This window comes from Macaca nemestrina, chromosome 2 (genome assembly GCF_043159975.1).
Source record: "Macaca nemestrina isolate mMacNem1 chromosome 2, mMacNem.hap1, whole genome shotgun sequence".
NCBI classification, from domain to species: Eukaryota; Metazoa; Chordata; class Mammalia; order Primates; family Cercopithecidae; genus Macaca; species Macaca nemestrina.
In genome coordinates, this window is record NC_092126.1 from 45,998,486 (window position 1) to 46,013,461 (window position 14,976).

The following is a 14,976-nucleotide window of genomic DNA, read 5'->3' on the forward strand; positions in this document are numbered from 1 at the left end:
TTCTGCCCTGTATCTATCTGTCTGGGTTTACTTCCTGGGTACCCGGAAATCTAGGAACTTCAGTTTTTCCCCATTAGTTTTCTCATGAATGGGTCTCTGGTCTCTCTGACTGGGTTTCTGCCCTGATGTCAGATTTATACTCTAGTTTCCAGCTGAGATCATCACCTTGCTCACTAGACTAGAACCCTGTCAGCTCAATTCCCTAAACACATCACAGTCCTGCCTTTACCCATCTCCCTCCTGGCTGGTGGCCAAGTCTGGCACTGAATTGGTTGGGCCATTTGGAGCCAGTTCCCACTGGGGCATCTTCATGACCTGGCCGCCCCATGCTGTGCCCCCTGGCAGGCTGCCATAACACTGGCCGGGCTGACTACCAGGCACTTCACCCCTGGACACCATGGTTCACATTAGTATCTTTCCTTTCTTACTAGGCCTTGTCCTATAATCTGGATAACTATCCTAACCTGTTTAAAGCCCCACTATAATACTCCCCTCTCCCTGCTGAACCAGATATTAAGGGGCTGCATAAGTTATGACACCTATTTGACGTCAGTGGATGCTTTTGGAAAACACTAGAAGAGAGCTAGGTAAATACTTTAGGATAAAACATGTTACTGATTTGGGGACAACTTCTTTTAGGGTAAAAAAAGAAATAGTAGAAAACAAATTATATTTTATTGCTTTAAGGAAATCCTGATATCACTACTTTATGTTCTGAATATTTTAACTCACCTGATAGGGTATTTAGTACTTGTATTTTGTGGGGACCAGCATCCTCTAACTTGGTTTCCAAGCCCTAATATTTCCATGCAAGGATCTACCTACTGAATTTTATTTTCCAGAAACCTAAACACACCACTGTCTTACTAACAGTTCACAGGAGACCCAGTGCTATAGAGTTTAATGCAATCTGTGTACTCATCCATGGGAGCCTACAGGTAACAACCACTGTGAAAGAAATTGCAAGTCACATTTATATGCTTAGGAAGTAATTCAAGAAGCATTTCAAAACACTCTCTATTCACCTTTAGTCAAAGCCTTTTTTTGTGTTTAGCAATATTCACAGTACTTCAAGAAGCCCTTTTTTCTCAGAATTTGATTTAATGCATAGACAGTTGGCCTGGTTTGAGCATAAGTTTTCCTATACTAAACTTGTGAGACCTGCAGTAAATAGTGATTGAAAGTGTTTACATTTGCGGTTGTATTCATTTAACTTTTCATGAATTATGTATTCAATCCTACTGTGTGCCAGGCACTATACTAGGCGCTGTAATAACAGACTCTTGACTGTAAGAATCTTCTTGGAAGTCCTTTTCCAGTCAGATGGATCTTTACGTGTTGAATGTAGTAGGTATAAATTTGTCTTATAGACAATGGGTAGGAACCAGGAAGTGATTGCATGATCATCAAAAATGTATAGATTTGAGAAAAAAAAGTGATTTGCCTAAAGCACTGTTGTTACCTTCTGGAATATGAAAATGAGGACCCAGGTCACAAGAACATTAAATAAAGACAGCCACACTTTAAAACAGATTTACCCATTTTCACAATTGACACCAGCGACCCATTTTTGTCAAAACGTCTGCTCCTCCCATACTTCAGGTTTATAGTAATCATCTTCCAGAACTGCTTACTGGAGGGCCACTGACTGAAGCCTTTACCCTCTTTTCCTGTATGAAAGTGTCTAACTTGCATCTATAGCATCCCTCTGGCTAAGCATATGGCTCACTAAGCAAGTATGTTTAAGCATTTCCTATGTCCCTGTTGTAAGTGCTGTAAGGAATTAAAAAACAATAAATTCACTTTATCCTTCATATTATAGCTTTTTCTATATCAGTCCAACTGGATTGTATCTTGAGGACAAGACCTGTGTCTTATTTTTGTAAACTCCATAGTATACCGAATTGTACTGAATACAGATTGTTGAATGGAATAATTGATAGATGAATAAATAAATTTCTAGGGACAGACTATAAACAGACATCATCCTAGGATTTGGAAGCTTTCTGGAAAAGTCAGTGTGGTTGGTACTATGTCATTCTGTTTCACCCGATGGGTGAAGGTCAACTTGACTGCCGGGAAAGTTAGGTTAGGACCTGCCATTGTACTATTGACTAAGCCAGCAATACCAGAAATTGAACAGCGCAGTCATGCCTCGTAACGATTTCCTTTGCTAGACGTTGTCACTCACCTGATCTGAAGCCAAGTCAGCATGGGGGTTGTTCCTCCTCCAAATACCCAGACAGTGAAGAACACGAGGAGCAGTGTGGTGGTAAACATCATTTGTTTGGGCTGAGATTCTGTGTTCCGAATAGCTAAGGCAAATGCGATCGCTCCTCGCAAACCTTGCAGGAAAAACCAAAGGAGAAAATAAATACCTTGCAAGTGTCTTTTTCATTTCAATGGATTCATCCTTACAATTTGCTGACACAATTTTTTAATTAATCTTTTTATTTTGAGATAATTATAGATTCATAAAGAGTTGTAAGAAATAATACAGAAAGACACTGTGTACTCTTTCTTCAGTTTCTATCAGTTTCAATGATATCATGCAAAACTATATAGCTCAATATCTCAACCAGAATATTGACATTGAGCCAGTCAAGATAAAGAACATTTCTGGCTGGGTGCAGTGGCTCACACTTGTAATCTCAGCACTTTGGGAAGCTGAAGTGGGAAAATCACATGAAGTCAGGCATTTGAGATCAGCCTGGGCAACAAAGCAAGACCCTGTCTCTACAAAAAAAATTTTTTAAAAATTAGCCAGGCATGGTGGCATGTGTCTTTAGACCCAGCTACTCGAAAGGATCACTTAAGCCCAGGAGTTCAAGGCTGTAATGAGCTAGGATTATGCCATCAGTCTGGGTGACAGAGCAAGACCCTGGCTCTAAAGAGACAGAGAGAGAAAAAAAAAAAAACATTTCCATCACCACAAGGATCCTTCACATTGCCCTTTTATAACCACACCTACTTCCCTCCCACACACTCACTCCTTAATTCCTAACCACCAATAATCTATTCTCTGTTAAGATGATTTTGTCATTTCAAGAAAGTTATATAAATGGAACCATGCAGTATATAGTCTCTTGGAACTGCCTTTTTTTTAACCCAGCATAATTTGCTGGATAATCATTCAGGTTGCTGAATTATTGGTAGTTGTTCCTTTTTATTACTGAGCAATATTCCACAGTCTAGATGTTCCACAGTTTATTTTACCACCTGTCTGTTGAAGGATATCTGAGTTGTTTTCAGTTTTTGGCTATTACAGCAAAGGATGCTAAAATTTACGTACAGATTATTGTGTGAACGTAAGTTTTCATTTCCCTGAGATATATGCCCAGGAGTACAATCACTAGGTAGTATAGTATTTCCATATTTAGGTTTTTAAGAAATTACTCAATTGTTTTCCAGAGTGGTTGTAACATTTTACATTCCTACCAGCAATATATAAGTCATCCAATTTCTCTGCCTCCTTGGCAGATTTGGTGTTGTCACTATTTTTCATTTTAGTCATTCTGATAAGTATGTGGTGATGGTTTGTTGTGGTTTTAATTTGCATTTTCCTAACAGTAAAATGGTCTTGAGCATTTTGAAATGTATTTGTTTGTTATCCATATACCCTCTTGGGTGAAATGGCCCTTCATGTCTTTAACTCATTTTAAAAAATTGGATTGTTGAGTGTTTATTGTTGAGTTTTGAGAGTTCTTAACAATTCTATATAATAGTCCTTTGTTGGATGCATGGTTTGCAAATATTTTCTCCCACTCTGTGGCTTCTCTTTTCATCATCTCAAGAGTCCTTTGCAGAGAAAAAGTTTTTAATTTTGATGAGGTCTAATTTGTTGATTTTGCTTTTTATAAATTGTGCTTTTGGAGTCATGTCTAAAAACTCTGTGCTTAGCCCTAGATCTCAAAGGTTTTTCCCTATTTTTTTTTCTGAAAGTGTTACAGTTGTACATTTAGGTCCATGATCACTTTGATCGAATTTCTGTATAAGGTGAGAGGTTTAGGTTGAGGTTCATTTTTTCACCTATGGATATTTAATTGCTTCATTGAATTGCTTTTGGAACTCCATCAAAAACCAGCTGGGTATATTTTTGTGGGTCTATTTCTCAGTTCTCTACTTTGTTCCATTGATCTATGTGTCTGTCCTTCTTCTAACAGCACACTGTCTTAATTATTGTAGCTATATAATAAGTCTTAACATTGGGTAGAGTGATTCTGCCCACCTTAATTTTGTTTTCAAAATTGTTTTAGCTATTCTAGTTATTTTGCCTTTCCATAACATTTTAGAATAATATTGACTGTATATACAAAAGAAACTTTCTGGGAACAATTACTTTTTAAGAATCAAATGTGTCAGACAACAAAGAAAACTAAGCTTATGGACCACTGAAAATTAACTACTTAAATGGCATTTAAAATTACTCTAGAATGATTACATAGTTTTACAAAATCTATAAACTAGTATATTAAAACCTGATTTTTCTTCTTCTTTTACTTTTTATTTTGTAATAATATGCTAATTGCATTTTTATGAATCCATATTAAATATATTTGCAAGAGGTATTAAAGATGAAGGGCTGGGCATGGTGGCTCACGCCATAATCCCAGCACTTTGGGAGGCTGAGGTGGGCAAATCATGGGGTCAGGAGTTTGACACCAGCCTGGCCAACATGGTGAAACCCCATCTCTACTAAAAATACAAAAATTAGCTGGGTATGGGGGTGCACACCTGTAGTCCCAGCTACTCGGGAGGCTGAAGCAGGGGAATTGGTTGAAGTTGGCAGGTGGAGGTTGCAGTGAGCCAAGATTGTGCCATTGTACTGCAGCCTGGGTGACAGAGTGAGACTTCATCTCAAAAAAAAAAAAAAAAAAAAAAAAAAGAAATACTAGAACTTGAAGTTGAAGTGTGATGACACTAAAAAAAAGAGAAATTTAGACTTGGAAGAAGAGTAAATAAAAGCACAACTAGTAAAGGAAAGGAGCTAAAATGGAAGGTCTCTCTTGGGCAACACACGATGTGCAAGACATTTATAGTCCCTGTTATATTGTGTAATAGGACAAATAAAGATTTATAATGATAGCGAGTATAACCCAAAGAGGTAGTGATTTGGTTATTTTTATTGAAAGCTTTAAATCATACATATACAATTTCAATGATCTACTTTTTATAATATTTATTATAGCATTTAGGTTTCTAAATTTCTAAATCTGTATTCGTACATTAAAGGAATTTTAAAAAGTAGATACAGGGCAGGATGAGAAAAACTATAACCATACTGGTTTTTGTTTCTAGGTTCTCAGCTTAGAATATAATGCTCCTTTCTTATCTCCATGCTGAGACTATTCAAGAGACAAGTGGCATAACACAAGATCCACAGGATTCGACTAGAGAGACTTAATACATTTTGCCTGAAACAAGGAAATCTCCGAAAGAGAGAAGAACATGCACTCTGATTATAAAATACCTTCAAGGAACAAAATGTAATGGAGAAAGGAAATTATTCTAAATCTCCGTGTAGACATGGAAATGGCCTATAGAAAAGGAAGATACCATTTGAAGTAGATATTAATTAAAAAGTTCTTACACATCAGAAATTCTGAACACTTGAGATGGTTGTACTCCAGAAGAAAAGGCCCCCCCAGAAGTACGAGTGCATTCACACCCAGCTGGGGATAAGAGTGGGGATATTAATAACCCTTAATACTGGCAACTATTTTAATAGTGTTCTCACCAGGAAATACAAATGGGATCATGAGGGAATGAGAACTCAAGGAAACAGTCTTACAATAGACTTCTGTATCTGAGGAGAGAATTTATAGGTCAAGGTAAAGCTCCTAGCAGTGTTTAGTCACAGTATAAGATTAGAGCTAGAAAGTGAACTTTCCAGCTGGGGGAGGGGGTGGCTCACACCTGTAATCTCAGCACTTTGGGAGGCTGAGGGAGGTGGATTACCTGAGGTCAGGAGTTTAAGACCAGCCTGGCCAACACAGTAAAACCCCGTCTCTACTAAAAATACAAAAAGTTATCTGGGTGTGGTGATGGATGCCTGTAATTCCAGCTACTATGGAGGCTGAGGCAGGAGAATCACTTAAACCTAGGAGGTGGAGGTTGCAGTGAGCTGAGATCGTGCCATTGCACTCCAGCCTGGGCAACAAAAAAAAAAAAAAAAAAAAAAAAAAGAAAAGTGAACTTTCCAATTTCTCCTTTCCTCAAGCTCATAGTGATAGGTCCATAAAGCAGCACCATGGCAAAGTACATAATGTCAGAGGTATTAGACAATGAGTGGCTAAGTATTAATAGTTCTCATTGATAGAAATATTTGTAGTTTTTTAACTTTGTGTCTTTGTGACAAAAATGAGAAACTAGAATAAAAATTAAAAGTTACAATAACATGCCTACTATAAACTCTTTCATGCTGGATATTAAGGGCAAAGAGGTAAGCAATCATTAATCTTACTAAGAATGTTTAATAATGTATTGTTATTATGTTAAACTAGGGTAACTATGCTCTTAAATCTAAATTATCTATACATGAGCAATTCTTGGTTTAAAATTATACTCAAATATATGTTATGCTGACTTCTGAAACAACCTATATCTATATATAGAATACCCTATATTTACAGGAGATGCAATGTAGAGATTTCAGAAACAAATGGAAAAGTACAGCCACTGTCTTGTGGCAGGTTGAGAAACATTGTTAATTGGGGCCAAACCCCAAGATGTTGAAAAGAGGATGCCTTCTCAATGTTATAACCACCTAAAAAAACATAGATACAGGGTGGTTTTAGAGATGGGATCATCTGTCCATAGCCCTGGTAACATGTGGCATGCATGGCACTGTGGCACTGGAAGCACGGGGATGGACATGAGAATGGTGAGGCTGCCAGGTGGACAAAGTGAAGCTAATGTAGAACTCCAGATGAGGTGGACTATTGTCTATGTCCTACTCATTCTTTATGACTCTGAAGTTGCTTATCACACATTTGGAGCCTAGATAAATGTAAAACCAATGCATTCATTGGTTCATTTAATGTACATGTATTGATTACCTCCTATGTGGAGACTCTGGGCATACTGATCCTATCTTCTTTATGCTATGGTTTTGGGCAATAGAGGATTTTAGGATTGAAATAGATTATTAGGGTACCAGCAAAATACTAAAAGTGAAAAATGAATATTGACTTAGGATTTTCTTTTTAGTCAAACATTATTTCCAAAAAACACAATCCATTTCTTTTAAAAACTCAAGAAATCTAGAACTTGTCAAAACTTGTATTTTGTATTGTTTTATGGATACTTTGAGTTTGAGTCTTTAGGTTTTACCTTGCTTTTTCTCTTTGTTTTGGCCAACTAATCAAAATAATTTTATACGTTTGAGGGTTGATAGACTATACCATTTCATTTTAAATGGCTTTACTTTGCAGAGATTTTGTCATATTTCATATGCCCAGTTGGAAATTTAGCATCACCTTGGGGAATAAAGGAATTACCTGCAATTAAATGTGGTTTCATTTAAAATTGGCCTCTAAGGGATTCTTATGTTAATTATGTTGATGTTCTATTCATAACAATAGGAAACTATTGAGCCAAGGAAAGCTATCTGGCAGGCACTCCTGCTCAGAAAATGTGTAGCTTCCTGTTTATCTTTAAAGGGCAAAAGTGAAGCTTTTAATCAATTACAAACTTGCAAATGTGTTCTGAATAGGTGAAGGTCAGACATAGCTAAACTTAAATCACAGGAATAGAAATATTTCTTAGGGCATCTTTATTTAAGGTGCAAAGCAATAAACTAAAAGCATTTCCTGAGCACTCACTACATGCTAAGCTTTATCCCAGACACAGTGCGAGGATGACAGAGTTTGGCTGCTCTGCTCCAGTGTTCATGGTCCTACAAACATGACTCTTTTAAAAGGTAAACTGTAAGAAGGTGTATTAGAGATGCAAAAGAGGATACTTTGAAAGTACATTTTGATGAGGAAAAAGATTGCTATACCTCATGAGGCCCAAATCGTGACCATTGTCATGAACTGATGTGCAGCATTTAAGGCACTGAAATAAATGGTGAGGCAAAAGAGACCTTTGCGCATATAATTTTCTATGCCCAAATCTTTTTTACTCATCTAAATTTTCTCTAGTTCTATCTCCTGTAACCCTCACCAAAACTTCACCGAATTCCAACTGGTCTTCAGAGCTCAAATGAGACACTGTTTTCTCCAGAAAGCCTCCTCTGACATCTGGGTCTGGGTTAGGCTGGGTTATATTCCTAACACAATCCATGTTTGCCCTATCAGAGCCCTTATTACTGTACATTGCAATTGGCCAGTTCTGTTTAGCTATGACATCTACAGCAATACTAAGCATACAGTAGGCATTCAATAAAGATTTTTCCAACAAATCAATGAATGGACGAATTTTCTGATTCTTCAGTAATGTCAGGTTACATACATAGATTAATGCAATGGTTTCGGAATAGTTTCTGCAAGTTCAGTTTCAGCCTTTTTATTATTTATTGAGATCCTTTAAAATCTTATTTTGAGAGTCAAGAGTTCTGGTATCTGCCGTCAGGCCTGCCCCACAGGCTGCATGACCATAAGCAGGTTACCTCATTTAGATTTCTGTTACCTCATCTCCAAATGGAGGTTTACAACTAGACTTGTTTTTTTTTTTTTTTCACTAGAAGTGCACATCAGAATCACGTGGAACTTAAAAATATATGTAGTCACTCATGCCAGCATCCCAACTAGAGATTCTGATGCAGCAGAGGATGAGGTATATGAGAGCCCAGCTCCTCTCATTTCCCACTGCACCACCTTGGCCCAAGACCCATCTCACAACCTGCCTGTGCCCCGAACCACTCTCTGGTCTTGGCCTCAAGCCTCTATTCTCTTCTTCTTCCAGTCCATCCTGCTGATGTTCCTCAGAACAGCTTCCTCAAAACCTAGCTTTATGAGGTCACGATTCAACTCAGCAAGCACAACCCAATAGCTTCCCATAGCCCAGAGATACCTTTCACTCAGAACCCCACCCTACTTTTCCTGTATACTTCCTCTTCTCCACTGAGAACTTCCATAAGCAAGACAGGTTTCTCTCCTCCCATAAACTACTGTTATCCCCACCTCTGTGCCATGGTGTCACCATCAATTCGTCGCTTTAGTGCTGGGTTTCTGCCTTTCCTTTGTACTTCTCCAAACTTCACCCATTTGAACGATCATTCTTCCCTCAACCCACTCCTATGAAGTTTTCCTGGAATACTCTAGTCCACTTTGTTCTCTCTTTCTTAGAAATCTAATGAAACATACTGCCCATGACACTTGTATTATTAAATCATTGTCTGAAATGAATCAATACTTTAATGTGGTCTTTTTCTCCAACTCCCAGTTTTTTAAAAGTTTGGAGTTATATCTTCCTTACATAGTTCTTAGGTTTTGCATAATACCCAGAACACAAAACTCAGTAAATGTTTTCAAATTGAACTATTGCAGTGGTTTCAGGCCCTCTAGATATGGGATGGTGATATTCACATATTCATTCACTGATTAATTCATTCAGGTGGCAAATAAGACCTTAATTTAAAGGTGCTTCTAGATTATGTCAGGTGGTATGAAGAAAACCAAAGTAGGGTAAGGGGATAGAGACTATTTACATGTGAGGGGAGAGATGTTAGCATGGTTAGGAAAGCCTTTCTGGTTAGGTGACATTTGAGCAGAGAACCTAATAGAGGGAGAAGCCATCTGGGTATCTGGAGGAAAAGCGTTCTAGGCTTCGGGAATAGTAGGTACAAAATCCTGAGGCAGGCCTATGACTGGTGTGCTTAAGCTGTGGCAAGGAGGCTGGTGTGACGGGAGTAGGATACACAGGGTGGAGCTGGGAGGCAGTAGAAGGAGATAATGCCAGAGAGGTGACATAGCCAAATCATACTGGGCTTTTGAATCGCAAGGCTTTTGAATTTTATTTTGAGACAGAAAACTTTGGGAAGGTTTTCATGCTAGAGAGTGATAGGATCTGTTCTATGCTTAAAAACTCTGACTCTGATAGGAAAACAGGCTGGTGATAGGAGGCCAGTGAGGAGGCTGCCTTTTTAGTCCAGGCAAGAAGTGAATGCAGATCAGACCACTGACGACAGCATGGTAGGTGCTGAAGGTCTGTCAGAGGCTGATGTTTGTTGATGGGTCAGATGAGGGGGATGAGGGGAGAACTCAGCACTGGAAGAATTGGGGAACCTAGCAGAAGAGCATGTTTGGGTGTATAAGGGCGATCAAGGGTTACGTTCCCACCATATTACATCCGAGCTGCCTATTAGTCTTCCAAGCAGAGAGGCTGAGTGAGTAGATATGAGTGCGGAGTTCAGGGGAAAGGTTAGGATCTTTTACTGAAGAGAGTGGAAAGATATGAGGATAGCTGGAAGAATGAAAAATGTAGGAATTGAAAAATGTACGAAGATGAAGTTTATTTTGAACCAGATTTCTTCTTGCCTTGAGGCCTCTGTACTTACAGCTTCTCCCACCCGCAGTGCTCCCCTGAGTCATCCCTTGGCTGTGCCCATCATCTCAGTCCTCAGAAGGGCTGCCCTGACCATTAGATCTAAATGCTCTCACCTTCACCCAGGTTTTTTTTTTTTTTTTAGACAGAGTCTTGCTCTGTTGCCCAGGCTGGAGTGCAGTGGCACAATCTTGGCTCACTACAACCTCCGCCTCCTGGGTTCAAGTGATTCCCTTGCCTCAGCCTCCCGAGTAGCTGGGACTACAGGTACACACTACCACTCCTGGTTATTATTATTATTATTGTTTTGTATTTTAGTAGAGACAGGGTTTCACCATGTTGGCCAAGATGGTTTTGATCTCCTGACCTTGTGATCCGCCCACCTCGGCCTCCCAAAGTGCTGGGATTACAGGCGTGAGCCACTGCGTCTGGCCGTTTGTTTTTTATTGCACTGATCACCATTGGACATGATCTTGTTTATATTCTAGTCTTTAAGATCTGTCTCTCTATCCTGGAAAGTACGCTTGGTGAGAGCTGACCTCTGGTTTGCTGCCTCTGCTGTGGCATTTCCAGAGCTAGATGGCCCCTCTCATAGCGTAGGTGCTCTGCAAGCATTGGATGAATGCATAAGTGAATGGATAAGAGGAGGTCATTTTTTTTGTTTAAAAGCACAATTGGAACCCAAAAGAAAATGAGCAGTAGATGGACAGGGATGCAGAACTATCCCTGATAAATGGATCTATCTTTTAAAAGAAAAGTCCTTTAGATGCATTATTTTGCTGCCTGTCTTTCCATTTGGGACACGATCCATTGCAATTCCTTTTTTTCCCTTTCACTTCAAATACTCTGAATAAGTTGATTGAAAAGATTTAATACAGTCTTATTATTAATCAAACCCTGGTTTGGGTCTAGAATTGAATTACATTTCATTTTTACCCTTACTGGAATCCTGTGACCTTGCAAAGGTACCTACTTTCAGCAAAAATGTCAATCTGATTTCAAAATGTTCCAGGATAATGCAATCTTGCTATGTGGTTCCATTTTCAGTTCGACATCATTTTATCACATGGAAGTGAAGCCAACAGATTGTTTTCAGTGGGAAAATCTTCTGCATTCAAAAATAAATTGAGTTTTTCTGGAAACTAAGCCTGTGTTAGACAAGTAGAGCTTTCCCTCGTCTCTCTTCCTAAACTTGAATCATTTAAACTTAAGGCTACTAAGAAGAAATGTGATATAACTTCTGTGTATTTTTACATAAAGAGAAGTTTGTTTTTAGAAGCCCTGGGTAGCCAGAAAGGGGAATTGTAAATAGGATTAGCTCTCTCACAACTCTGAAGTCAACAAGCACAGATGCCTCTGGCTTTGGAAGTTTGTTTTTATGTGGATAAGGCGGATGTGATAGTAAACTGTGGAATCATCAGAATAATCCTCATTACTAGCAGAGAGTTTCAAGAGAAAGGCTAACATAGATCAGAAGAAAGTCAACATTCTGGGAGTACCCAACTTATGGGCAGCTTGTATTCTGAAGATCAATTTATCAATTTTCTGTTGAGGCCAGTGGTTTTTTTAACTGGAGTGATTTTGACCCCTTGGGAACATATGGCACTGTCTGGAGATAGTTCTCATTGTCCACAAAGTGGGAGGGAAGAGTGGGGAGGCAAAGGTGCTACTATTATCCAGTTGGTAGAAGCCAGGGATGCTATTAAACATTCTGCAATATACAAGACAGTCTCCACAACAAATAATTATCTGCCCCAAATGTCCATAGTTGCTGGGGTTGAGGAAACCTAGCATAGGTTTCCAATTTGGATCTGGAATTGCTTTTTCCCATGTGACATTATAAATAATGACAATATTCCTACTGCAGAGGGCTATTTTGGCAAATATGGCTATCTATCCACCGAAATCTATTTTTATATGGTCCATGATGTGCTGTTATAACTGCATAAACTATATTTTCTAGCAGCTCTTGCAGCTAGGTACAGTCACGTGACTGGTTCTCACCAGTAAAATGAGAGCAAAAATGATGTGAGTCACTTCTGGTCCAAGGCTTTTAAGCAGCAGCTTCTTATCCTCGGCTTTCTTTCTCCTTTCACTAGCCGCATATAAATCGTGAAGTGGTTCCCAAATATTAGCTGTATCAGAATCACCTGAAGGGCTTGTTCAATGCCTGCCCTTGCCCCAGATTGCAGGGCTCTATTCTGAGAGTATCTGACTCAGGAGGTTCATGGTAGGTCTGAGAAGCTGCATTTCTGACAAGCTGCCAGGTGATGCCAAGACTGCTGCTCCATGGACCACACTTCTAGAATCCTTGCCTTAGGGAGTTCTGAAGTCATAAGATGGAAGCAGCCTTGTTATATCTGAATCACCATCTGGAGAAGAGGCATCCCCCCGACCCCACCCAGTTCCATGTTAATATCAACCCTGGCCTGTGACATCAACCAGAGAGCAATGGCTACTGTGATTAAACTGTTGAATTTTGGGAATCTGTGTGTCACAGAAGCTTACATTATCCTATGGTTCTGTGTCTACCTATGCTATGTGTCTCTGTAGAATCACAGAATATTTTTTAACAGCTGAGGAAGTAGGTGCTGGTAGAGCACCTATTCCAGGTTATCCCTACTGACTCACCTATGACAAAGCTCAAAAATCAAAGAGTAAGAATGTGAGTTCTAAGGACAGTGGAAGAAAATCTCCTTCTGCTTCCCTAAGAAAAGGGTCAATCCCAGGCAGTGTGCTCAGCGGGTGTTCAGCCTCTTGCCCACTCCTTAACTTTCTGTGTCTTTCTCTTGCTCTAGCTCTGCCCCTTTCTCCAGCATCACTGGCACTTGGGGCTTTCATTTGGCTCCAAGTTCTCCCCAAGCCACCCTAATCTAAAGTGATGTTTTTGACTCTCCAGTGGAAACTTCCAGCTCCTTGGGCAGCCAGAATGAGCTTCATGCCAGGAAGAAAGCAATTGGAAGAAATCTGTTAAGGAAGGATAGCTCACAATCCTTCCTGAGAGGAGTGCATTTTGAATACTTGTTAACACACATGCTTTCACTTTGACTTGTGGAATTTAAAACAGCTTCAAGAAAGTGCAGTGAAATGTTTCAGCCACTGTAGGAAAAGTGGTGCGAGTGACCAGGCTCCTCTAAGAGGAGGGGAAGCCTGTGAATGACAGACAGGGCATCCACTTGCCCTGGGGTCTCCTCCTTCCCTCACATGGAACCCCCAGTCCTCGAAGGTGCTTCTGGAGCAGTCTTCCAGGCTGAGTCAGCAGGAGGCTGGGAGGCGGGGCCGAGATCCTGCTCTACTCCACAGAGGCTGGGAAGGACTTGGCTGACAAAGCAGCATTTGAACCTCTCCAATATATCAGAAATAATGCTGAAAATTCTTAAATTCCTGAACGACCCTATGGATGGATACTTAGTACAAGGCATTTGAAAGTGTAACTGCTTCTTGCTCATTTGCACATATAATTTATTTGAGTCAATTTTACTGACTTCTTTTGAACTCTGTCCACAAAACCTGAGGGCAGAATTAGAGGGATTTGTGCCTGGCACAGATAGACTAATTTTTTGAACAAGGTTTGCTTGCGTTAATAGTTTTCTAAGGTTTTGTCTACCCAATGCCAACACAAGCAAGCAATTAATAAATAAATTCAGGCAGAATACAGGGAAAATAATGTAGTCCATTTGTTTGCCTCTGGGGACATGTTAATTTGGTTAAAACTCTCAGATATTTGTGGTATCTGTGACACCATGGATATCCTAAAAATCTAAATGTACACAGAAGGCTCCTAAACACAGGGAGAGGTGACACACATTCTGGACTGTCTCCTTTTATTACTCAGTTCTCTCAGAGGCTGGCACGTTCCTGTTGTCTGCACCACCTCAATACATAGGAGAGTCTATGATTATCCACAAGATATTGCTACTGTCTCACACTCAATAAATGTCTAAGTAGATTGTGACAATTTATATGTGTGAACTAGTCGGGAATGGGGGGGGACAATATATTTTACTCACAGTAACTGGTATTTTGAGTCACAACATTTTTTATTTTTTATTTTATTATTTAGAGACAGGGTCCCTCACTCTTGCCCAGGCTGGAGTGCGGCAGTGTGATCATAGTTCACTGCAGCCTCCCACTCCTGGGCTCAAGTGGTCTTCCCACCTCAGCCTCCTGAGTAGCTGGGACTACAGGTGAGCACCACCTCCCCTGCCTAATTAAAAAAATTTTTTTTTTTTGTAGAGATGGGGTCTTGTTATGTTGCCTAGGCTGATCTCAAACTCCTGGCCTTGAGCGATCCTCCTGCTTTAGCCTCCTGAAATGCTGGGATTATAGGTGTCAGCTACCATGCCGGGCTTGAGTTACACGTTTTGTTTCATGTATTAATGCCAAAAGTGAGTCACTGCTGGAACTAAAAGTGAAATACCAATGATTGTCCTTAAATGGAGGGAGGAGAGCAGGAGCCATGGGCCTCTGTCTTCTACAGGGACGTCA

The 14,976-nt window shown here is 39.8% G+C and overlaps 1 protein-coding gene across 1 annotated transcript in view; it reads right to left on the minus strand.

Moving 5' to 3' along the window:
* LOC105470011 (solute carrier family 9 member A9) overlaps window positions 1-14,976 on the minus strand; it is a 593,531-nt gene that overhangs the window by 193,167 nt on the left and 385,388 nt on the right. The window contains exon 12 of the mRNA XM_011721703.2: window positions 2,192-2,345. Coding sequence (XP_011720005.2) covers window positions 2,192-2,345 — 154 coding nt within the window. The remainder of the gene's footprint in view (window positions 1-2,191; window positions 2,346-14,976) is intronic.